The sequence below is a fragment of the Ammospiza nelsoni genome, chromosome 11, assembly GCF_027579445.1.
Source record: "Ammospiza nelsoni isolate bAmmNel1 chromosome 11, bAmmNel1.pri, whole genome shotgun sequence".
In the NCBI taxonomy this organism is placed as follows: Eukaryota; Metazoa; Chordata; class Aves; order Passeriformes; family Passerellidae; genus Ammospiza; species Ammospiza nelsoni.
Window position 1 is genome coordinate 21875295 of NC_080643.1, and position 26555 is coordinate 21901849.

Sequence of the window (26555 nt, forward strand, 5' to 3'; positions counted from 1 at the left end):
CATAATTTAAAGGGAAGCTTCACTTTGGAGAAGAGTAATGTTTATAGAGAAGCTAATTTTATCTTTTTGAATACTACTAAAATACCTATTGAAAGTAACAAGTTGTAGTCCAAAATACTGCAGTGCAGCTCAGGGGAGAGCTAGCACAGGCTATGAACTGGCCTCACATGGTGCTCTATGTCTGATACCATAAGAAATACACAATTTCAAGAGCCCAGGCAAGCTGAATAGGTAGAGGCCTGTCCTTGCTGCAAGGATAGTTTTTGCTAGTGATGTCGGTGAATTGATGTTTTTCTCTGATTTTAGCCCATGAAAATTTAAATACTGAGCCAGGAAACCCATAGAAGTTATGCTGCATGTAATACCAGTGATTTTTAAACACATTTGCTTAGGAGGATTACTAAATGGAATTTGAACAGTGGTTTATTATTGGAAATTATGTTTGTTTGTTTATTCACTCGGTTTTCCTAATTGTGCCATGTTATTTTGCATGGTAGTCTGCCTCTGCTGTACGAGGACACGATATGCACTTAAGCCTTTGGGCATATGAGGTGAGTTGTTTCCCTTCCCCATTCCGCTGGAAAATCAACAAAAGCAAGCCTTCAATAGCATGAATTCCATTATGACCCGCCTTAGCAGGCGCCTAAATCCTGCGATGATAATTTATCTTCGAACTCCTTAGTAGTGGCGCATAATTAACAAGTAAGCTGCAGGAACACGCAGTAGCTCTCTATTTACCTGGTATTTGCCGTGCAGTTGTGGTGTAATTACAGACATTATACCTGCTCTCTAGAGTAGAAGTACACGGTGTACCTCATTTTGTGCTGTTTCACAGCAGCAGAGCAGAGCCCAGCGAACAGAAGTTCCCTTTGCAGCGGTGGAGGGAGCGCGGGCAGGGAGCGGAGCGGAGCGGCGGCGCCGCGGGGCTGCAGCCGGGAACGCGGCCGGGAACACGGCGGGGATCACAGCCGGGAACACGGCCGGGAACACGGCGGGGATCACAGCCGGGAACACGGCCGGGAACACGGCGGGGATCACAGCCGGGAACACGGCCGGGAACACGGCGGGGATCACAGCCGGGCTGCCATGGGGGCTCCAGCCGGGCTCACACCTGGGCTCACAGCCGGGCTCACAGCCGGGCTGCTATGGGGGCTCCAGCCGGGATCACAGCCGGGCTCACAGCCGGGCTCACACCTGGGATCACAGCCGGGATCACAGCCGGGCTCACAGCCGGGATCACAGCCGGGCTCACAGCCGGGCTCCAGCCGGGCTCACAGCCGGGCTCACAGCCGGGATCACAGCCGGGATCACAGCCGGGCTCCAGCCGGGATCACAGCCGGGATCACAGCCGGGATCACACCTGGGATCACAGCCGGGCTCACAGCCGGGCTCCAGCCGGGATCACACCTGGAATCACAGCCGGGCTCCAGCCGGGATCACAGCCGGGATCACAGCCGGGCTCACAGCCGGGCTCCAGCCGGGATCACACCTGGAATCACAGCCGGGCTCCAGCCGGGATCACAGCCGGGCTCACAGCCGGGATCACAGCCGGGATCTCAGCCGGGATCACAGCCGGGCTCCAGCCGGGCTCCAGCCGGGATCACACCTGGGATCACAGCCGGGCTCACAGCCGGGCTCACAGCCGGGATCTCAGCCGGGCTCCAGCCGGGCTCCAGCCGGGATCACACCTGGGATCACAGCCGGGCTCACAGCCGGGATCACACCTGGGATCTCAGCCGGGCTCCAGCCGGGCTCCAGCCGGGATCACACCTGGGATCACAGCCGGGCTCCAGCCGGGATCACACCTGGGATCACAGCCGGGCTCACAGCCGGGCTCCAGCCGGGATCACAGCCGGGCTCCAGCCGGGATCACAGCCGGGCTCCAGCCGGGCTCCAGCCGGGCTCACAGCCGGGCTCACAGCCGGGCTCACAGCCGGGATCACAGCCGGGATCTCAGCCGGGATCACAGCCGGGCTCCAGCCGGGATCACAGCCGGGCTCCAGCCGGGCTCACAGCCGGGATCACAGCCGGGATCACAGCCGGGATCACAGCCGGGCTCACAGCCGGGATCACAGCCGGGATCACAGCCGGGCTCACAGCCGGGCTGCCACTGGGGCTCAGGGCCCGCCCGCTGCTCTCCGGGGCTTGGGCTGGGGCTGCCGCCTTGCCGGGACCCGGTCAGCTTCAACAGGCGCATTCAAAGGCAGGCAGGCGGAGTTGGCGCTTTTTACTACAGCAACTTTCCCCTCTGACGTATACTATAGTCAGTTTCTGTACTAAGGAAAGAATCTATCTTCTCAAATAAACTTTTTGAAGTTCATTTGATGCTAGCGCATCCTCACTGCTTTGCCCTAAAAACTCCCTTGGTATCACAATACCAAATGTGAAGTTGCAGCACGAAGGTGCTCGGAAAAAAATACCAGCAAGTGGTGAAAACTGCAAAGAAATAATGCTGTGCCTCTGAGTTGATCACATTTCGTGTGATTCAGCATAAACTATAAGTGAAATTAAATTTAAAGTTTCTATTATGATTGAGATCCGCATCTAACAGGAAGGGGAATACACATCATTTGGTGCAGAAATAGCTGTGCCACTGCTCCAAAGCAGATTGTCCACTCCTGCATGCAGTATTGCCTTCTCTGAGGAGAATGCACAGGCCTTTCTAGAGCATGGATACAGCACCACGCTAGTTAAGCAACGCAGCAGAAGAAATGTGAATTTATTTGCTGTTGCCAAAGAGTAAAATTTCACTTCAGTAGACAATAAAACCGTGTAAGAGTTCCCCGTTCTGCTCTGAGTGGAAGGAAAAGTAGAGAGCTTTTCTAAGTGTAAATTATTGTTGTTCAACTTCATAATAATTTTCCTGTCTTGAGGGACTTGGTTTCTGAGTGCAGAGTTAACAGATCCTCACTCTGAAGGGCCAGCAGTGGGACACGACAGGGCATCAGCTGTGCTGTGTTGATTTCCAGCTCTGTGTCGGCCGTGTTCAACTACATCACCAAAAGGAGATACAAATTGCCATTACAAACTGGAATGAATCACGGAGATTTCACTCTGTGCCACAGTCAGGGCTCTCATGGTTTTTATGGGTTTTTATGGACTCTGCTGACCTTGGCAAGGCTCTCCCACCCCAGGGCTGGGCTGCATCTGGCACCCAGCTTGTTGGACAAGCCTAAAACTGATTGTTTGAACCTTGGGTTCAGGGAACTTTGATGCATAACATCAATAACTTATTTCTGTCACAAACTACATTATCTGAGGAGTTGTTCATGAGCAGTGAGAGTTAATATTTCAGTCCATCTCAGGTGGTGCTGGTTAAGGACATGAACACAGTGCACGAATTCTTTTCTGCACTGACAGATTTAAAAATCATTTCAGAAGAAGTTAGAGAACAAAAATAAAATAAAACTTATTTTCCAAAATTCATATTTGAAAAAATGGTAATTGGTTCCTCACTAGCAGTATTTCTATGTGGATTTTTAAATTATATTTAAATTTTGAAATATTTTAAATGAAAATCTTTTATTTTTAAATAAAATCTTCCTGTTTTCATAGTGGACAGTAAAGAATAACAGAAGAGATGCCTGTCCATGTCCCATTTACAATCACAAACATCATCATCCATGAATTCCATGACTTTTTCGTTTCCATTTTTCCTGCTTAACATCACAGAGTGCTGGGGTGGTGGCTGCAGAAGCTGGAACATGAGCACAGCATTTCCCTGGCACACCAACCAGAGCCAAGCCTGGGTTTTACAGGTGCCTTCAAAGCAAACATTTCAGGCCAGCTGTGAGACTTGGATTTGAAATTCGAAAGCTCCTTAGCTCTGGCATACCACAGCACTCAGGCTTTGACTTTTACCTCCTTTTCCATATTGTCAGAGCCAGTCCAATGCTTTTCTTTGTGAGAGGATGCAAGGTACCCAGCCCAGCTCCCATTGAAAGGTGTCATCATTCCTTTGAATTTTTCTCTTAAAAGACAGTGTTTTACAGCAGCCTAGAAGAGCACTTTCCTCCATCTAAACAATGGAGAAAGAAGAACTTTGCACTGAGTCCAGCATGGTCCTGGTCAAACTCTTCAGCTGGGCTTGTTTTTCATTCAAGTGTTACAACAACCAGGAGAATCCTGCCATCATTTCTAGGAATGAAGTAATTTTTAAATGGTGAAATTGTGCATAATTTCAATTGTTCTTAGGGAGAATACCCAAGACTGGCTCTTTTGATGTTTTGTTCACAGAAATAGACACATGATGCAAGTGTATACATACAATGAATGGAGTTGGGACAAATGTTTGAAGACTTCTTGCAACAAGTTGCTCACAAGTGATCTACAGCAAGAGTTACTTCCAGAATGGTTTCTGCACATGTGTTTGGAAAAAATATATTCAAGCCAATCAATCTGCTTGTGGACAAATAACGAAAATAGAAAAAGGAAAAATTCCTCTAACAAATATGAAACTGCAAATTATTCACTCAGCTCAGTTGGCAACAACCAATTTTTGTGGTAGTAGGAGCTCATGGAGTAGGAGGTAACTGTGTGAGGAATGATTGGTTTGGTATCTTATATTGCAATTCTGGAAGGGCTTCAACTTCTAATTTAAAAGCCATCTCCCTCCTTTTACCCAGTAAAGAAAACAAAATGATAGTTGATTTCTGTGAGCTGTTTTGGGCAGATAGGATCTATTTTATGTCCTCTAGACACTGAAACAGCTAGCTCATAAGAAAGAGCAGTTATTTATTAGAAAAGATCTCTCTTGCCAGGAAAAAAACCCCAAAGCCTGCCTAAGGAAGGACATTGCCATCACAATCCTCTTTGCATCTTCCAGGACAGACATGCAATGGGTCTAAACTTGGTGCATCTTTGAGTTGTGGAGCCTTGTGTAAGCTGCACCTCCAGCGCCCATTGTTCGGTACAAACACCGATTTACTTCCCTCTTGGAAGAGCACAGAGCACATCTGGGACATCTCTGAGCTAAGAGCACCTTCTGCTTCTCTTTGCCTGCTCCTGGGATGGAACCAGGCACCCTTTTGGTGAGAGGCTCTGGGATGCTGCAGTGGGATGCCAGCAGAATTGTCTTCTCCAAAGGAAGTGACCACAGCGTGCTCTGTTTATGCCTGTGCAGTGGTGGATGAGAGTTTAGCATTCAACTCTCCTTAACTCCTTCCATGTGTATTTGTGATTGAATATGTAACTCCTGATTTATTCCTGAGCAGGCACACGCTCTCTTGTGGCACGGCAGATGCAAGAGAGCCCGCTACATCCCTACTGCTTCACTTCACAAAAACCTTAAAATGCCAAAGCCATAAATAGGCATTATCCCACAGTCTTTGGCTGAATGGTCTCCAACGTTACTGCAGATCTTAGTCACAGTGAAAGCTTCTACAAGCTACTTTGAGCTAATGGCAAAACAGTTTTCCTTTAAAGCAGCGATGTGTTCCTTTCCACAAATGCTAATTGGCATGGTTCTATTGTAAGTTCTGGCCTTAGTTACACTGAGCTTGAGTTAGCTTGTTGTAACTTAACCCTAACCATTGACCAGAGATTAATTTTACCCTTCCTGCGGTTTTAGAGAGAAAGATACTGGGACTGAGACTCTTTGATGTCACCAAAGTCAGCAATGGCAAAAAGGTGCATTTCTGCAAGAATGTTCTAGGCAACCTCCTCAGCACAGAAGGATGTGCTGCAGATGGAGATGCTCAGGAGCCATTCCACCAGCCCACTAGGATACAAGATGAGGATAACTGCATCCAGCCGAGCTGCGCCAAAACTACCTTGACTTCCTGCCTCTTACATCTTTCTTTCCACGCTGCAAATCCATGTTCGTTTCAAGCCTGCTTGAAATATCTGTGGCTGGCAATGCCAGCCCATGGCTGGTGAACATCCTACCCACTGCTGGCTCTCTCGGAGCCCTTTCTACAACACCTGCCTCCTTGGGACAGCAGCTGGGGCATACAGTAGCTCTTCACCTCATTGTCATAGCACAGCTGATATGTTGGGGGACTAACTTCAACTATTTCACTGCAGGAGAGCTTTAATTCTGAATATTGTAAGAATATAGACAAATTTCTCAACCTGCTTCAGTCTGTGAATTGCAGATACATATACAGGTTGTTTGATCCTGGATACAAAACCCACCACTGCCCTCTGTCTTTACCTTCCCCATTCCCTGCAATTTGTGAATGTTTGCCTAGAAAGGGTAAGAAAAGATTCAGTTGCTGCAGATCCTCCTAAACACACCAGCTTTTTTGTTTGTTTGTTCAATTTGCTACATATGATTACCTCCACTGAGTTTCTGCCAGGCAGAATTTGCAGCTCAGTTACCCCATGAGTGTGCTGTAACACTGCCAGGAATTGAATATCACCAGTCTTCATAATCGCTGTTTGCCCAAAGACCAGGTATAGCAGACAGGCTATTTTGGGCTAGAAATGGAAATCAGAAAATGAGATTTTCTTTCCCTGCTAGTTCCTCTCCTGGGAATTGTAGTCCTTTTCTCTGTGCACATGCTTTGGTTGTTGGGATATTGGTAATGTGAGTCTCTCAGAGCATCTGTCCTCGGAGCCTGTTCTCAAGCGCTGCAATGCCAGTGAATGTGGGAAATCATTCCCACTAGTACCCATGTGCTGTTTGTTGATATAATATCACATATTAGACCAAAACCAGATCAGGATAGCCTGATTTACCCCATGAGTCTGGTGACAGTGATTCAAAAGTCAGGTTTACAAAGTAAGTAAAGGTATTTCCCAGCTACCTGCACTTCCTTTTCTAATAGTGGTAATCCATCTGCAACTCTCAGTTTTGCAGGTTGCCTGCTGCCTCCTGTGGATGATGAAGTCCAGTCATGAATGCAGGCGCTCTGGACTCGCAGTCCTGTCCGTGTCTGGCCTTGCCTTCAGTTTATAGCACAGACATTGCCATCTGAATCATCCATACCATGTGGATCTAATGCAAGATCTTTTCATGGCCTTTACATCTGAGAAGTTCCAATTATCATTCTTCCATCATCAATTCTTCTATCATCAGTTCTATCATTCTTCATTAATTATGCATTTTTCTTTTTTCTGGAAAAAGCTTTGCATTATTAGGAGTTCAAGGTTTTGCTGCAGCAACATACAGATCTTGGAACTTGAGAACAAACCCTTAGCCCCATATGCACTTTTCTGTTGCCCCTAATAGTAATAGTAATTTTCTGGGCTAGAAAATACCTTCATTAGTTCATGACAGGGTGATTCTAGGCCTGTATGCCATTGTTTGACTAAATGCTAATCAAAAGGGTCCTTTGATAGAGTAAAAAAATAATTATCCTTTCATATTTTAGTCAATTGTAATACTACTGAGAAGCACTCTTTTCCTGCCTATAGAAATAAAGAACCATTTAACCTTGGAAAAGCATAATTCATGCTATTTTCTTCACAGGAGGAAAAGGAGTGGGCTATTCTGGGGTACAAACCTCTTCAGTGAGAGATCTCTCAGTGTCCTGGGGTGATTTTATGATGTTTGTATCCCCATGTGTCTGTTTAGCCTCGAAATAAGTCCTGCACCTGTAGGTCTGGTTCCAAGAGTGAAGGGGGAGTGGGGGGGAGGTGAGAAGAAGCAATGAGTTTGTTATCAGGAACTGCACTTGCTCCCCTGCACCCTTCTCCTGCGCTATGCCATCTGCAGCAAGGACAGACAGAGGGACAGAGCTCTCCTTTGATTTTTGTCGGTTTCTCGGCTGTTTGGGTGACCTGGAAAGGCCCGGGGTGGCCTTGGACAGCCCGGCGCTTCAAAGGACGAGAAGAGGCTCCAGATCTTTTCTCGGTCTCGGTGTTTATTAATTGTTTATCTAAAAGATTTTCCCTCGGCCCGACAGAGGTCTGCACAGCAAGTCAGCCATGAGCACACACTGCGCCAGCCCCCGGGCGGTCACCTATCTTTATACTCAAAGTTACGTGTACAATATTTATCATTTTTCCCCAATACCTTTTACCCTTATTAACCAGTGCACTTTTAGTAATAACCAATCCCAAAGTGCCAACATCACCACAGAAGATGGAGGCCAAGAAGAAGAAGAAGAAGAAGAACAGGACACGCCCCAATTCCTCCATCTTACTTCTTTAGACCCCCCTGTACCAAAATCCTAAACCCTGTGTTTTACACTCTAATTAACTTATCCCTTCACCATTCACCCCAGTGAAATCCTCCCAGTCCTCATACAGGCGTCGTCTCCTGTGTAGGATCAAAGTCCAGCCACCAGACACTTCTGGCAGCATTCCAGGACTCCAGAGCCCCCCAAGGGTGGTCTTGGTCACTCTGCACATCAGTCCTGAGGTGCTGAGATCCCACAATTTTTAATTAGTTTCTAGCTAGCTGAGGCAGAGAATTTCTCTGGACTGTCTTTTTTCATTTTTTGTGGAACTGTTTGAACCTGCTCTGGACTGAAAACCCAGAAGAGCACCAGCAGCTCACACCTGTGGCCCACTGGACTGGGCCAGGGTTGCAGCATTTCGAATGCAGGAGGGACTGATAACAGAATGAGTTAGCAGAGCTACAGCCCACTTTCTGAGTGTGCCACCTCTTCTAAGCGGCAAGAGGTTTTAGTGCTCAATATTGTTCCTTTTTTGTTCTGCTGGTAAATGTTTTGCCTGTTAAATAAAGAGGTTTTTTTCCACTTTCCTCCCAAGAAATCTTCTCCCAAACCAGTTAAAGGAAGGGCTACTTAAATCTGCTTTATAGAGAAACCCCTTTGGAGGTTTTCTCCCAAAGTTGCCCTAATCCAAGACACTTAGTCAACAGGGGTCAGCTCTGGCACCGAGAGGAGACAAAATAATTTGAGACAATATGTGAAAAAAAAAACAAACAGATGGCTTTAAAAAAATTAATAGAAAATATATTTTGCCTTTTATCCAGCTATCACGTGATAATCCTGACATCACAAACTGTTGTCACAGTCATACACTCTCATTCTCTTAGTCTTCCACTTTGCTTTGTCATTTACAGCATTCATGTGCTTGACTGCAAGCAACCTGATGCTGTTCACGAGTTGCTTGGTTTGGTATTAAAATATTAATAAAGTTGAAAAAAACATTTAGAAAGTTGGAGGACTGTGACCCAGTAAAAGTTCTCAGAGTGCAGTAAAAGATGTAAAGTGACTGAATCCTTGGATTTACTGTGAAGAGGTCCTATCCCCCTGTGTCTCTCCTTGCCCACCACCAGGTGCAGCCACCCTTGTTGATGCTGTGTGCTCTGCACCTTTCTTATGGAGGCTCCTTTTTTTAAAACATGATTTATTGAGATGTCTTCATCCTCATCCCTCTCTAGTCCTTCTTCAGAAACAGCTGGAGACCCAGCAATTAGCTGTGCCTCCTTGCTCTACCACCAGCTCAAAGCCTGTAGATTATTGGTGGTAACAGCTGACCCCCATCCCTTAATCCCATAGTTTTCTCTGTAAAGCCTCTTGTCCCAACACTCCTCTCTCCTTGAACCACTTTTGAAGAACCTTGTGGTTCTTCAAAATTAGAGGAGCAGCAGTGAACAGATGACAGCTGTGGGGACACACAGCTCTCAGCCAGCAGCATCCTGACCCACAGCAGTCCCTGGGTTCAGCAACCACTGAAACTCAAGTTATGCCTAAAGGGCGGCAACTACAGGTCCGTGCCTGTATTTGCAGCATTCACCATTGATGATCCTGTGGGCTATCAAGGAGACTTTGTATCAGGATATGTATCAGAAAAGCAGCTTTTCTCAGAATAGGAATTAAGATCAGGAGGCAGAAACCCTCACTGCCTCAATAGGGCTTAAATCTGAACAAGTGCGGGCTAATCTGTCTGCCAGTCCTCTGCTGCTTGAACAAGGAATACTCTGGTTTTGTTATTTGTGTTTTCTTACATTGCCCCATGTGCTGTGTAGGCACAAAGGAATAGGTCATCCTTGTGCAGAATATCTGCAGTGCTAAATCATGAGCCTCATGTCCTGCTTTCCCAGCCTACCACCAGAGGTTATTTTTTGCCACCAACCTAAAAGGGCTCAGAAGAAAGCTCTCTTTGGTTTAAATAATTAACTACTTTGACCTGGATATTCTGAGAGGCCCCACTAATCTCAGCATTCACAGCAGTTTCTAAAATAAAGTAAAAGCAATAGAATACGATGAAATAACATAACAATAAATGAAATAAAATAAATTAGCCTAAGTCACCATTAGTTTTATGACCGAGCTCTTCTGCCACATTCACAGCTCCCACTTGGGATCAGCCCTGTGCTTCTCCATCCTGTTTGCTTTGTGCCCAAGGCAATGGCAAGAGAGCAGTTTATTTCAGCTGAGAATTTGATGTCAGGCTATTCTGGGACTGAGTGAGACTTGTCCACCATAATTACTTCACAATCAGTGAAGAGCTCTTTCTAAGAGCAGCCTGATATGATACAAAGCACACACACTTTAAATATTCTGGGCCTGTGCTGTGTGACAGCAAGAAAGGACAATGGCCTGGACAGTGCAGGGTGTTCACTTGAGAGGCCACAAAAGTGCTACGGCTGTGACAGAACGGGCAGAAATAGAACATTTAACCAGTCCTGAGGCTGCTAACAGGGGACCAAAGAAATTCATGGGAGAGCTGGAAAGTTTATGATGTGTAATAACACATCACTCTCTAGTGCTACGTGGAATTTTATTCCAAAAATGTATGTACTTTAATAAATGAAATATCAGCCCGTGATTGTATTTCTCTGTTGTGGAAAGAAGGCTGATATATCATTTATTGGGATGCTCTGGGCATGCAGGCCCTGCCCGGCGTGTTTAACCCTTTAACCCCATCTCGGCCGGAGCCAAAGCGGGCGGGCCCGGGCGGTGAGCGGGGCTGGGGGGGACAGCGGCCACCCCGCGCTGTCCCCGACAGCGAGCACGGTCCCTCGGTGTCACCTGGCGCCAGGCACGTGTCCCAGCACCTCCCTCACCTCAGGTTAGACAGACAGACACCTGTCAGACAGACACCTGTCAGACAGACACCCGTCAGACAGACACCTGTCAGACAGACAGACACCTGTCAGACAGACACCCGTCAGACAGACACCTGTCAGACAGACAGACACCTGTCAGACAAACAGACACCTGTCAGATAGACAGACTCCTGTCAGACAGACAGACTCCTGTCAGACAGACAGACACCTGTCAGACAGACAGACACCTGTCAGACAGACAGACTCCTGTCAGACAGACAGACACCTGTCAGACAGACAGACTCCTGTCAGACAGACACCTGTCAGACAAACAGACACCTGTCAGACAGACAGACACCTGTCAGACAGACAGACACCCGTCAGACAGACACCTGTCAGACAGACAGACTCCTGTCAGACAGACAGACACCTGTCAGACAGACAGACACCCGTCAGACAGACACCCGTCAGACAGACAGACTCCTGTCAGACAGACAGACACCTGTCAGACAGACAGACTCCTGTCAGACAGACAGACTCCTGTCAGACAGACTCCTGTCAGACAGACAGACACCTGTCAGACAGACAGACTCCTGTCAGACAGACTCCTGTCAGACAGACAGACTCCTGTCAGACAGACAGACACCTGTCAGACAGACAGACACCCGTCAGACAGACAGACTCCTGTCAGACAGACAGACTCCTGTCAGACAGACAGACACCCGTCAGACAGACAGACTCCTGTCAGACAGACAGACTCCTGTCAGACAGACAGACACCTGTCAGACAGACAGACTCCTGTCAGACAGACAGACACCTGTCAGACAGACACCTGTCAGACAGACACCTGTCAGACAGACAGACACCTGTCAGACAGACACCCGTCAGACAGACAGACACCTGTCAGACAGACAGACACCCGTCAGACAGACAGACACCCGTCAGACAGACCGACACCTGTCAGACAGACTCCTGTCAGACAGACAGACACCTGTCAGACAGACTCCTGTCAGACAGACAGACACCCGTCAGACAGACAGACACCTGTCAGACAGACAGACTCCTGTCAGACAGACAGACACCCGTCAGACAGACAGACTCCTGTCAGACAGACAGACACCTGTCAGACAGACAGACTCCTGTCAGACAGACAGACACCTGTCAGACAGACACCTGTCAGACAGACAGACACCTGTCAGACAGACACCCGTCAGACAGACAGACACCTGTCAGACAGACACCTGTCAGACAGACAGACACCTGTCAGACAGACTCCTGTCAGACAGACAGACACCTGTCAGACAGACTCCTGTCAGACAGACAGACACCTGCTGCTCGGCTAGCGCTGGCTGTGAGATGATTGCACAGACCTTTGTTTTGCAGAGAAAAGAAGAAACCCCACAACTTTGTCAAAGTTGTAAAGCTGGTGTGTTTATTACAGCGCTGGACGCATACAGAGATTGCTCTCCTCAAAAGGCATGCGTGCCTCTGGGAACTTCAGATCTCCTTTTATCCCCCTCTCAAATAGATATGCATACAGTTTCACAATAGGTTCATACATATTCATTTTTATGGGTCTTGTGTGACTTTTACCACTAGTTCCTTTTTATCAGAAAGAATTCCGGGGTCAGGCTGACTTGCCCTTACAGCAGTCCCTGTCTCTCTCTAACCTCTTCTGCCTCCCCCCCTTTATCTCTGTCCTTCGCTGAAGTAACCTCACTGAGCTTTGGCCTTGCAGTCTGGCTAAATAACTATGATTTCTAACCACAGACTCAACTCAAAAATGTACATTTCACCTAAATTAAAATGGATTTCTATCCTGGGAAATTTTCACTTTGCTTCACCTTAAGGCAGGGAAGGGACAGCGGGTGACACAGCCGAGGCCCCAACACCTGCCTGCAGCTGGGCAAGAGGTGTGGGAGGACAAAGGGTCTTTGCTTACCCGCCCCAGGCACGGCAGCACCGTGCCCTGCAGGACGTGCACACTCACACGAGTTCCTGGCGTGTCCCCTCCGCTCAGTGGCCGCTGATCCTTGGGATGTGTCCCACGTCCCTGCACGCAGCAGGACACCAGGACCAGCTCTTGGCACCCTCTGCCAAGGCTGAGGTCTGCAAGTGACAAGTTCCACCCCAGCCCTGACCTTGTCTGGACTGTGAGGACACTGGGCAGCACCACCAGCCATTAAAATCCACCAGACCCCAGAATTTTAATGGCACTCAGCAAATCTCACTTGCATCTTGGTTCTGGCCAAGACCAATCTTCAGTGCTTGAGAAGATGGGAAAGAAAAACAACAGCCCAAGTTAGATGATCTGCCAACAGGTTTTTTTTCTTACCCCCACAGATACCTAGGAATCTAGCAGGGGAAAAACAAGAAGTGCCTTCTGTTCCCAGCAGTTCACCAAACCCCTCAGGACTCACAACAAAAAGCCATTTTCTCCCTTCTGAAATTTCTACTTAGTTGCACAATCCTTCCACAAGCTTCTCAAACTACCTCTGCAATCACAAGGTGCTCCAGAATTTTTATCCTCCCATTACTATTAACTGTATTCTGATTTCCAGCCTGCATTAATTCAAGACTAATTGGTTCCTGATAAAAGGGAGGAATTAACTTTTAGCTGATGTAGTTCTTCCAGCCTGATAACCCTTATCCCTAAGGGTAGGTATCAATAGTTGTCTTTTGCTGTGCTTTGTTTGGTGGGGCTGAAAAAGAGAAACTGATGTTTATGAAATCCTTCATTAACAGGAATGAGTATGCCCCTTTACCCAGGAGCCCAGAATGGGTCTGCAGTTTGCTAAAGCAGTAATCTCAGCTGCATGTAAAAGGTGTTTATTTTTGGCTTGCAGTGAAGGTGATCAGGTACCAGGGAAGGAGTCCTGGTCAGTGAATTCACCAAGCCCCACGTTGGTTGGGGGGCTCAGCTGTGCCAGCATCCCTCAGCAGCAAAGAGTCACCGTCACCTCCCTCTGCAGACCTGGCTCTGTCACTTTCCTACACTATTGCTGTTTTTAAAAAAAGTTTAATCTGGCAGATTTTGACTAGCAAACAGCAGAGCCTTTGGGAGCACTTCCTTCAGTTCTGGTTAAATTCTCTGTGGTGGTTGCTGGGCTGCTCTGTCCCTGCCCATCTCTACCCCTGCTGTCTCTCATGGAGGTGTTGCAGTGAGTCCCTGCACGTTCTGAGCTCTGCCCCATCCCACACCCCTCTGTGCCAGGACAATGCCAGCAGGGAACATCTGGAGGGGCACGAACTCCAGCTGGGGCACTCAGCACCATAAAACCCCCAGGCTGGGGCTGGAGCTAGAGAAGATCACCTCCCACTCATAGATTTGGTGTGTTTGGGCCTCCATTGTATTTGCTCCCCACAAACATTCTGTCAAAATGAGATTAACAGTAAAAATATTTGCTAAGAAAGCAACCAAAGCAATTATTGCTGTATGTTTGTGGAGCAACAAAGAGTTGGAAAGGGCACATGTCCTCCAGGCACTGTGCTGGCCATGGCCAGCAGCTCCTTGTGGAACAAGAGTGCAAATTTCAGCTCCCTTTGTGCTGTCATCTTATTGCAGGGGTTCCACACTGTTGTCTCCTTATCACAAAAGCTCCACACCTTCTTGGTGTTTCTTGCGGACAGCTCCCCAGAGCACTGACTCTTCCTTCTTCACAAAGCATCCACTGACTCCAGCTCCCTTCTCAGCCAGCCACCCCACTCTTTTACAGCACTCTGCTTCTCACTGCTTACAGCTGTGGCCTGTTAAAGTCAGGCCTGTTCCTAATCTTTGATAATTGGCCCAGCTGCAACTCCTTAGGGGTGAGATTCCTTCCTACACTATATTTTCTTATATTCTATCCCCCCACACCTTCATACCCTGAGAAGGTCCAATGGCACCTGCATCTCCCCCATCGCTGCTGCCCTTCCTGGGAGGGTGGTGAGGGGCTGGCACTGCCCTCCAGGGCTGTGTGCTGGGAGACACCACAGCAGCACTCAGACAGGCCTGGAGGAGTTTCGGGGGCCCTGTCTGGTTTTGCTTTGTGCACGAGCTGAGCAGTGACCAGGACACAAGTGGGGACACCAAACCTTCCAAATCGTTCCCTACAGAGGCTGACACTGACACCACTGCTGCCTCACACAGACAGTGGGCTCCTGCCACTGCTCTGGGCTCGCACAGAGCTTCTGCTTAGAGCAGGTTTTAATGAGAAATGAGCCTGTGTGTCACTGTGCAGCCCACCTTGCCCTGGCCAGGGGACACTGTGCCTGCCAGCTGCCAGCAGGGCTGTCCCTCCCTGTCCCTCCCCATCCTGGGGCAGCACTGAGGTGCTCTGCTGAGATCCTCCCCAGGGCATTTTGCCACAGTTTCTTTTTTCACCCAGCAATGCATAAACTCAGAAACTAAACACAGCGACTGGGTTCCAGCCCCGAGCGAAGCAGTGATGAGGAATGCAGCACAGCTGCAACACACTAGCTCTCAGCCTCATCTTAGCAGCTCAAAAGACATTTTCCACAGACCTTTTCAATGTTGCAAGGAGTTTTCTGGACAATTAAATGATCAGTGAACTTTGCTTGGTGTTAATGTACAAAACTCAGCCAAGGAGCTGAAGCAGAGTCAGACTGGATATTTTGGAGGACAGCAGGAATCAGGTCTATCTGATACCACGTATTAGAAAAACAAGGCACAGGGAACAGACTGATGCTTTCAGTTGACTAAATTAGTTTATACACTGAAACTATGAATAAAGGGGCTGTGCAGAGCTTTGGCTTCTGTAGTAACCCTGCAACCATGACAACAGTGAAGCATTGCTGATCACCATGACAAAGAGCTGAGGGCTGCTGCCACAGAGAGCCAGCTCTGGCCCATTCGGTGTGAGTGGAAAAACCCACCCTGAAAAACAAGCCCTGAAAAACCCACTCTGCACTGCTGTACTCCATGCTCCAGTTCTAGTCCTCTGCAAAAATCAGTGTTTGGGAACAGGTTTGGTCAGCTCACACATGTCCATGCCATTTCATGAACAGTAACAGCAGTATCTTCTGAAGCCAGGATGTAACACAGAGATTTCTTATAAAACAGAGATTTGAATAGTTGGAGGCCAGTAACAGAATGCTGCGGCCCTGCCTGCCCCAAGATCCCAGCCTGGCCTGGCACAGGGGAGTTCTCCAGGCTCCAGCCCACATCTTGAACATTTTGTCCTAGATCTGATTCAAAAGGACAATGAAAAAATTCCCAGTTTGCTCCCAGCCCTTCCCTGTGGTTCGCTCTGTGGTGAGGGACAGGCCGGGCAGTGAGCTGGCAGCCCCAGGGATGACACTGTCCCAGGGGGTGCAGGATGTGCCCCTCCAGGGCCCAGAGCTCCCTTTCCTGCCCTGCTGCCCCCATGGAGCAGCCCCAGCTCCCTGGGACCCTTCCCCAGGGAGGGCACAGCCCCTTGGGGTGCTCCAGCTCTGCAGAACAAGGAGCAGAGGAAAGAAAAAGGGGGAACTTTGCTTTTTCATCTGGAAAACGTCATCTCAGGTTTTTCATTAAAACCTGATCTAAAAACCACCGGGGTCCAGCAGGGATCCCCTGCCCATGGTGGGCAGCACAGTCCCGCCTGCCCTGCACAGGGGCCATCCCTCCTGGGGACACTGTGCTCCCCACCAGAGCCTGAGCTGCTGGTGCTGAGCACAGCCAAGGTTTACCCAGAGAGATTAAATAAAGAAAACAAACAGTGCTGTGAGAAAGACACGGAATTGAGGCATTTTCCCAACAGGACCAACTCCACACGTGTGCGGATGCAGGTGAAGCACCCAGGGAAGAGAGGAAACTCGAAGCATCTCAGAGCTGATCCAAAACTGATGGAGAGCCCAGGCCAGCTCTGAGAGGGTCCCACAGCTCTGGGACAGGGGCACAGCCCCACTCTGGGCACTTCTAATTCAGCTGGACACAGAAACCTGCTCACAGTGCCAGCTCCAGCTGAAGTGGATTTGGGTTTGCTTTACAGCAATTGTGTTTTCCCATGGAGAAACCATCCAGGCAGGTGATTTCTGAACAATTTTCCTTGTCTGCTTTGGTAATAAGAGGTGGTAGAAAACAGTGAAGAATAATCATACAATCACAGAATGGTTTGGGTTGGAAGTGACCTTAAAGCTCTTCTAATTCCAACCCCTTGACAGAGGCAGGGACACCTTCCAGTAGGTGGAAGGAAATAGAAGGAAAAGGACAAATAAAAGTCTCCAACTGCTGAATTCTACAAATTGCACGTCCCTTTTCTTGTCTTTGCTCATCAGTAAACAAAAATATTCCGCATTGCTAATTGTCAGCTTCTTCATAACACCTCTCACTGTTGAATAAATATAAAATAAATACAGAAATATGCTCCTAGAATCCTGCTGCAACAGCAAATGGGATACTGACAGTGATTTTCAAGGTGTTCATCGCTGCTCATGTGTGAGAGCAAACCCACAGGGAGGGTGTTGGGAGGCAGGAGTCTTTCTCCAGATGCCTTCTCCCACCCTGCATCACCAGCCAGCCATCTGGGGCACAGAAAGTTCATTCTGCCACCAACAGGCAGCACAGCCATGCAGAGCTCCACTCATGCCACTTTATGGGGTTTTTTAAAAAACCAATGCATGCTCTGAGAAGGATAACAAACACGAGTCACCTCCCAAAGTGACCCCAAATAAAAGGTTTAGGGCTGCAAAGCCCTGCGGAGTCCCCAAGCCATCCCTCTCCCACAGCACACACCACTGAGTCCAGCAGCTCATGTGCCATCAGCAAACATTTGAGGATGATGTTGCTGTGTTTGATATTTTTAACTGGCTCTGCACCAGCCCCTGGAATCCCTGTTAGACGTCAAACATCTCCACGTGCCCTCAGGTGTCACATCAGTCTCTCACCGAATGTATTCCTTCTTTTAATTCCAGATATTCTCCTGCTCAGACAACAAAAGCACCGAGAAACTGCACAGAAAATAAACCACTTCAACATCCTCTAAAGTCTTACAGAAACTGGAAAAATCCAGAGGGGATTTGAAACATTTCCAGTCTTCCCTGCCCCTCAAAATCAGCAGCCACCCAAACACTTCACTGCTTCAGGAGCCCCTGAAGTTGCAGGGAACTGAGCTGTGCTTCCAACATTTGCAGGAATTTCCTCCCATTGCCATAAACCCCCATCCCTTCTTCTCCAGCATTTCTGGGATGAAATATTGGCACCACAGAAACCTGGGATGGGTTGGGTTGAAAGGGACTTTACCAGCATCCTTTTGCTCCCCTGCCATGGCAGGGACACCTCCCACTGCCCCAGGCTGCTCCAAGTGTCCAGCCTGGCCTTGGGCACTGCCAGGGGTGCAGGGGCTGCTCTGGGCACCCTGTGCCAGGGCCTGCCCACCCTCACAGGGAGCAATTTCTTCTTAGAATCCACCCTAAATTTCTTCTTATTTAGTTTAAACCCGTTCCCCCTCACAGCATAATGGGGTGAATTCGAGGATCCCCTTCAGTGGTTCATCCCAGAGGAGCTCAGGGACCCTCAGCAGCTCCAAACCATCAAGCAAGCAGCAAAAACTGGGGTACCCTCCCAAAGGGAGCAACCTTCAGAGGAGAGATTATCCAAAGCCAGGTGGTCTGGGCAGATGTGGGGAGCAGCCACCAGCCAGGGCTTGCCACAGCTTCCACTCCTGAGCTTTAATCCTGGTGCTAATCCTTATTTTTAATCTGAATATTAATAGAATATTTATAAAATGCCGATCTGGAGACAGAGGGCCCTTGGTTTCCTGCAGCTGTGGAGGAGCTTAAGGGTCTGTAGAAGCAGTGAAAATGTTCAGAACAACCGATGAAGGAAGTTCTGGACCCCAGGAGACCCTGCAATGGATTTCCCTGGAGAAAACCATCTTTCAAACCTGGGAATGAAAATCTGAGACAAGGGCACAGTGTTTTGTTTCTGTGATCACTGGAGTAGTGACGTCCCTGGAGAGGCACCTCAGGGACACAACACCCCTGTGCCCCCCAGCCAGGGGAAGGAGAACAACCCAAAGAGAAACAGGAAGGTGCCCTGTGAGCAGGGAAGCCCAAGGCCAGCAATGATCCAGCACTTACCAGTCCCTGCTCCTATGCAGGTGATCCATCCCATTTCCTCGGGAAAGGACAGGGCAGGAGGCACCCCAGAGAAGCAGAAAATTACCATAAATATGTATATTTTGGCGCTGGGGCTTAAAAAGTCTGAATTAACCAAGTGCTTGAATGGTTCTGGAGCTTTACATGTACCTCCACCTGCGCTCTCCTCACCCCTGCTGGTGGACAGGAGGGGCCACGGTGGAAAGGAAATAGGGAACAACAGCATCAAAATAAGGTTTATTATTCAGAACCAAGATTTGGAAGAGACAGACATGGCAGGTAACAACCAAAAGAACGGCTGGCTCCCGCTGCAGGGAGGTGGTACCAGGAGGCTGATGGGCAGGGGAGGCTCCTTGGCTCTGGTATCCACCACAAGAGAAGGGTGAGAACAGCCTGGGCTGGGAACGCAGCAGGAGCAAGGGAGGCCCATGGGTGCAGAGATTTTGGGGGCCAGATGGAACAGCAGGAGCAGCATTTTCCCACTTCTCAGGACAATGCTAACCCAGCTTTCTGAAAACCAGGTGAGTAGTCCTGGGATAAATGGTTACTCATGAGATTATTGCTATGAACTACTCTGTCCAGCACCCCAGTCCAGGAGACAGCTGAAACCACTGCCAGGGAACCCAGAGAAAGAAACCCCCACTGCATCGGCTTAGATCATTGAAGGCACTTTAGAGTCTTAAAAATGGCTCCAATTACCCATTCATCTTTGGGAGGATTTTAGTCTTACATTTAAAATCAGCAGTGACTTGGGACTGTATTTAAATCTGGCAAGAAAATGTGGTCAGTCTATGAGAAAAAGAGAGAGGTAAAAAGGGAAGTGACAAGCAGACTCATTCTCTGCTACAGGATCTGGAGGTTTTTAACTCGATTTAAGTTGATTTAAAATAGAATCTCATCTTTAAAAAAGAACTGTGAGAAATTTAAATGGAACTGGATCTTCTCTTTCTTGTACGTGTGCCTAGTTTATCACTTGGAAAATTGCTTAAATGACAATTAACTGTGTGAAACAAAAAGCATTTGAAGGAGTGCCTCCTCCTCTTCCTCCTCCTCCCTCTTCTCCATCTGCTGCTCACGGAAACCTGGCTCACAACAGAAGGGAACAATTTGGAACAAAATCCTTTTCCCCCAAAATAATTCTCCTTTATTTTTTATTGCATAACATTTTTGTATTTCCAACTATAAATAAAAAAATGATTAGAAAGAAGTTACAAAATAGCGTTGAATGGACCAGAACAGCACAGAATTCCTCACACACGACAAATCATTTCCCATCTTCCTCTTCCTCCTCCTTGGCCGCGGCGGGGCCTTGCGCTTGGCACCGTAGCTGTGGGGGCCACGTGTCACTCACTGATGGTCTCATTTTCAGAATCTAAAAGAAAAAAATATGGATTTCACATCTAGGAAAAGCCAAACCAAACCCAAAAAGGCCATGTGAGCTAGGGCACCCCATGTGTGCGAGAGGTGCTGCTGCCAGAGCGCGCTCCTGGTCCCACTCCCTGGGAGCAGGGACAGAGACGGGCCCTTGTGCTGGGAGCTCAGGCGTGCGAACCATTTCCTCTGGTGGCAGAACCTCAGCACCTGACAGGGTGCTCAGAGCAGAGCTCTCATTGCTGTGGGGGAGAGCCAGGCTCCCAGGAGGCAGGGATGGAAGGAGGCAGCAGCCAGCAGCGTTGGCTCAGTTTGTTGGAGCAGGGGAGATGGATGTGGGGCCGTGTGCGGGTGTCAGAGCAGGACGGCATTGCCCGGGCAGGTCGTGGCACAGCTCCTCACGCCTGCAGGCTTGGCTCCCTTGTCCCACAGAGAGCCAAGCCCTGGACCACAGGATCACACAACGGTTGGGTTGGAAGAGACCTCCCTGCAGCATCCCTGGGATGCCGTGCCCCGCGCCGGCAGGGCCGGGATCCATCTGCTGCCACAGGAGCAGAGCTCGGGGAGGGTGCTGGGACAGACAGGAAGGGCACAGCAGTGACAGGAGCAGGGGAAGAGGCAGGGGAGGTGCCGAGAGCAGCGCGGCAGCAGCAGCACAGGGTGTCCCCTCGCGTCCCCCTGCCAGCACCACACGCCCACTGGTCATGCTGGGGGACATTCACCTCAGACAGGCTCCTCAGACAGACAGACAGACAGACGGACAGACGGACAGACAGGGGCACACTGCTGAGGAGGGGCAGCACAGACGGCTGTGACGGAGCAGACAGCTTCGGGAAGCGCCCAGAGCTCATGCAGGGAGCGGAGCGGGACGCGGGGACGCTGGGGACAGTGCAGACACTGCCAGCATCTGGCACAGCTCCTGCTGGGTCTCTGTGGCCTGGGCTTTGTGCTTGCTAGATGCAGTCCCAGCTTTCTCCCTCCTGTATTGCCTGCTCTGCCTGTTCACAGGAAGAATTGACTTTTAAGGGAAGGAAAATCACGTCTTCCTCATAATGCTTCCCCGAGCTTCTGATTGTCAGCTCTGAAGATCTGCCTGGATCCACCCCAACACCTGCTCATGGTGGATAACTGGATAACCAGCATTTGGCACGGAGTTTCATCCGGGAAAATAGGACAAAATTAACTGTCTCCAGGTATCTGGGAACAAAGCATCTGGCAGCAGTGGGTCAGCCACAACACCCAGAACAGAGCCAGCTCCCTGGGTACTTAGCTCCTAAAACAAACCCCCACAGGTGCTCAGCCATGGGCAACCACCCCACCTCTCACTCCAGGCTCTGTCAGCCTGAGCTCTCCCAGGCTGGGTGGGCAGCAGTGCTGGACAGGTCGGGCAGTGCAGCTACCCACGAATTTTCTTGGTGACGGCAGAACTGTGGGGAAAGGCAGCCATGGCACACCCTGTAGTGGCTGCCTAACTGGGACAAACATACCAGATTCAGTCTGTCTAGTCTGATAAACAAACTAGAAATGCTGAGGAACTTTTTACTTTATTTGCAGTCATTGAAAAAAAAAAAAAAAAACAACAACAGTGTAAATACTTTTTGGGGCTATTTTATGTCAGACCTGAAGAATCCCCATTTGAAAAGGACTGGTGGATGGTTATTTCTTTTTTAGGTGTCAGGGCCCTAAATGCCTCACAAAAACTGCAACAGGCCCAGAGAAGACCCCTGAAGAGTGGCTGGAGAGGCTCTCACCATGCCCAGCTCTTCAAAAGCCACAGTGCCATAGCTGGTGCTCTCAAGTGGTGCCTCAGTCATGAAAGGCAAAGTGTAGGGATGTGCTCCTTTCTGAGGGGAAAAAAACAATCCTAACTTTTCCCTCTGCCTTGTGACTACAACAATGTGCTCAATATTCACCATGCATTCATCCTATTGCATGGAGAAATTCATCCAAGTGCTCCTTGCTCACCAGATTCAGAAAAACCAAGAGCTTCTCACAAGCATTTCAGTGTTTTAACAGATACTTTACTTTATCAAATCATAGGGCATTGTCTATGAACAGCTTCTCCATAGTAACCACGTGAGCCCTAAAGCTTCCTGAGACCTTGTGTGTCAGACTGAAGGTTCAACCCATGCAGAGCCTAAAGTCTGCATGAGAAAATTATTTAAAGGGAAAAGTTTGATAATGAAATATAGACCCAAGCATATGCAGAGACAGCCTTGATAGCACACGACTATCCCTGAGAAGGGAGGAGAGAGGATCACATCATTCCCAACAGCAGCCACCTCCTGCTCCGACACTGACTGCACCTGGATGAGGTGTGAGTGATCCCTGTGCTCACACAGCCACTGCTCAGAGTCAGCAGTGCAGCACATCCACATCACTCTGAGCACCAAACCCCTTCATAAAGCAGAATTTGTAGCCTGACAGCCCCTAAAATCTGTCTCATTACACTGCACTTCTGGAGCCTGGCAGCAGCACGGTCGGGGCTGGAGCATCCCTGTCCTGCTGAATCTACAGGGATCACTCCACAGCCAGAAATGTTGCCCCTGCCAAAAGGCACACACGTGAGTCACAGCACAATTCCCACCAGATCAACAAACTGGTTCATTTCTGGGGTGTACAGACAGGAAACTGACTGTCAGGGATAAAAAAATAACAGAAGTCAGCACATCAGACAACTCCACTGACACTGAGTCTGCCCAAGCACCAGCCAGGTGCCCAACACCACGAACCACTGAGGTGCTCTGCAAGGACTCAACTCATGGTGAATGATCATAGTCAGAAATAACACACAATCATGGTTTTGTTGTTTTATAAATTCAATCCCATATCAGACATTCATCCAGCATGACAAGAAGAGTGTGAGCTCCCTGTCGGAAGCCCTGTAGAGAGACCATGCCCACACTGCTCCACATGAATCACCCAAAATCAGGACAGAGGAGGGCAGAGCAAGAATTGGAGAAGGCAAGGAAACCTTACTGCACATGACACACAGTCAGAAACTGTTTCACGTGTGACTGTCTCTGAGCCAACAATTTCAACAGCATCCATGGAAAACTTGAGGGGAACTAGCTGGCAGCAAGGCAGAAAACAAGGCAAGCTTCTGCCATAATAGCTGCTATCTGATGATTAAACATCGATCTCACTCCAAAAGCCTTGAACCTTTTCCTTCATTGCAGTGGGGGTGGTGGGGGGAGTGGGGATGACAGGGAAAGCAATACTGACATCACATAAATTTTAGAAGGAGACTTTTGGTTACAATTCTCCAAAGCCAACTTCTAAGGCATATATGAAGACAGATGTTTTTCCTGCTCAAACACATACAAACCAAACAAAATCAACACAGACACAAAAAACATCCATGGGGTTTCTCTGGAAAAATTCTGCATGTTCCCAGACTTGACAGTAATGCACTGGGATTATGAAAAAGGCTCGAAGGGAAAGAGCTACCATTGGCAAAGCCAAGTTAAACCAATGATTCAAAGTATTAGTGATTTCCTTCCAAAAACACCAAACAGCTTCCCTGGAGGAAGAAGCTCATTTCGGGAATCCTGTCTCTTGGCACCCTGTTCCCAACGCAAGTAACTGCAGGAGCACAGAGAATGCCACACCTCACCCATTCAGTCCCTTGTCTTGCCCTCAGCTAATGCCAAAGATTTCAGAGAAAAGCAGAAGGCACAAACGAAGCACTGTAAAGACAGATATGGAGTAATGGTTAAGTAGTCACAGAGTCCCAGAAGGGTTTGAGTTGGAAGGGACCTTAAAGCCCATCTCATCCCACTCCTTGTCCTGGGCAGAGACACCTTCCACCATCCCAGGTTGCTACAAGCCCCATCCAACATGGCCTTGGACAGGATCCTTTCCAGGGATCCAGGGGCAGCCACAGCTGCTCTGGGCAACATTTCCTCTTTAAATGAACTTCTCAAACTATTTTTTTTCTTTTTTAAAGGAATTTTAAAAATATTCCCTCTTTGAAGTTGTGGACTGGAGACCAGAGCTAAACATGCAAACAATCTGCAAGGGCCAGTGCTGCATCATTCTTTGGAGTGAAATCTGTTCCAGGGAGGTTGGATCCAGATTTGCAGAAGAGCCTTACACCACTGCAGTGTTTCTCCCTGCCATCTCCAGTGCCCAGCCCTGCATCCCAGATGGCAGATGAGCAGTGCCAATGGCAGCTGCTCCTCTCCAAGTCCACTCTTACTCCAAGCAAGTTGGGAATGCAGTGGGAAAGCAGGACGTGGTCATGCATTAAGATACTCCATCACCACATAAGGCAATCAGAGGGCCAAATGAAAGGCACACAGGCAGACTTCAACTATTTTCCTAACTTCCCAAAATGAAAACTGCAAAACTTTCCCACTGCTGGGTGGGTGACTATGGGGGTTAAACATTTTTTCAAGATTTGTATTACATTTCTATAACTGAAAGACTGAAAATCAGAGGATCTGTGAGCTCCCTCATTGAAACCTGGTATCTGAAGCTGAGCCTCTGTGCTGACTTCCCACATACCCCTGCAGCACAGTGCTGGCTGGGAATGTTGGGTGACGGCAGAGCTACAGGACATGCAGGACTGGAACCAGCAAGACCAGGGATTCTACCAGCAGCTTTGACCCATTTGCTGCATGTCGAAGCAATATTCAGTCAGGAATAAAACAAGTTCAGTTCTGGGATCTGTAGGGGATCTTTTTAGGTGCAGTATGGACCCCTCAGGTCTGTCTTACTCTTGGCTCACCTTTTGCTCAAGAAGTTGCTCCATTTATTTAATCTCATGTCATTTGCTTAATTGCCACCTAGGTCAGAGCACCCTGTGACACAATCCTCACAGCCAAGGGCAAAACACCCATGGCTTGCAGTGAACAGCCAGAAGAGCTGCAGCCAAGAGGGCCATCAGGAAATTAAAAATCACGAGTACGACAATGCCAGCAACACATTCTGAGCTCCTGCTCGGCCCAGTGCAGCAGGCAGGTGCACTCCCCCAAGGCCCGGGAAGGTGCCCCCATGCCCTGCTCCCCAGCCAGCCCAGGGAGCACAGCCATGCAACGCAGCCACCCTGGGGCAGAGGCTTCAACACAGCACAGACAGCAAAGCCACACGGAGACACAAGCAGGAGTGCCACACCTGCGCGCCCTTTTCTCTTTTCTCCTGCAGCCTCACCCAATGATGGTGACTGCCAACAGGGTGCTGGCCACAGGACTGAGTTCCTCACACTGAAATGATGCCAGGATCCTTCAGGAGGGCTTCCCTAGTGTTTGCAGCTCAGGAGAGAGTTCATGGGCCTCTTTCCCACCTACCAAACTGAGCAGCCTCATGAGCAGCACCGCAGCCCCGAGGGAGCCGTGTGCTCCAGGGAAGCAGCTGAGGCTGCAGCCCCAGGCAGGGCTCAGGGCTCGGCCCCGAGGGGCCAGCACACACCCCGGGCACACTGTGGGGAGCACCCAACAACTGCTGCAGGCACCACATCTGCTCTGCTACACAGTCCAGGGACAAGAACGAGTCTGGAAAACAAACACAGAATTACCTGCAACAGCTGGAAATTGACACTGCTCTGTGTTTTAGGAAAACACTGGGTTTTTCACGCCATTTTCAAGCACAAAATGTTTATTTTTCTTTTTAATCTATACAATTTCTTGGGACTTTTAGTGCCACTGACTTTGTCAGTATACAAGGGATGGACTATACAGGCAATAGCAACATAAACTGTAGGATTCAGTGTGAGCTGAAGGGAACCCGGTGTGAGAACATATTTTCCATGTTTGCTCATGAAGCATACCGACATGAATCTAAAAAACCCAAACAAATTAAAGATACATGGTACAGAGAACAGAAATCTCTTACTGCAGTAAGTATTTTGCCCAGGCAGAAGACTCTGCATAATTGTCTATAAAATTCAATTCTAACTGAATTGATGGAATAATATATTCAAAGGGTACAAACAAAGTAATTTAGACAGGTATAATGCTTGAAGTACAATAGAACTATACAATTCACAGCTTGGCAGCACAGGACATCTCTGCCCCTCAGCAGAGGGCTACAAAATGTCATTGTGGGGCCTTTGGGTATGGCCACAGCTGGGTCCTGTGCCTGTAACGCTGGCCGTAGTGCTCAGGGAAGGAAGGAGACTTACCATGGCAAACCAGCTCTAGTGGTTACCTTGTGCCTTTACACTAAGTGCAGGTGGAGGCTCTATGCACAGTAA

General features: G+C 48.7%; 1 protein-coding gene across 1 annotated transcript in view; it reads right to left on the reverse strand.

Annotated features, from left to right (window-relative positions):
- Positions 1-20109: 20109 nt before the first annotated feature.
- The window catches only part of WNK2 (WNK lysine deficient protein kinase 2), a 93004-nt gene continuing 86558 nt past the window's right edge, over positions 20110-26555 (reverse strand). The window contains exon 29 of the mRNA XM_059480071.1: positions 20110-20360. Within this exon, the coding sequence (XP_059336054.1) occupies positions 20253-20360 (108 nt within the window). The 3' untranslated portion in view covers positions 20110-20252. The remainder of the gene's footprint in view (positions 20361-26555) is intronic.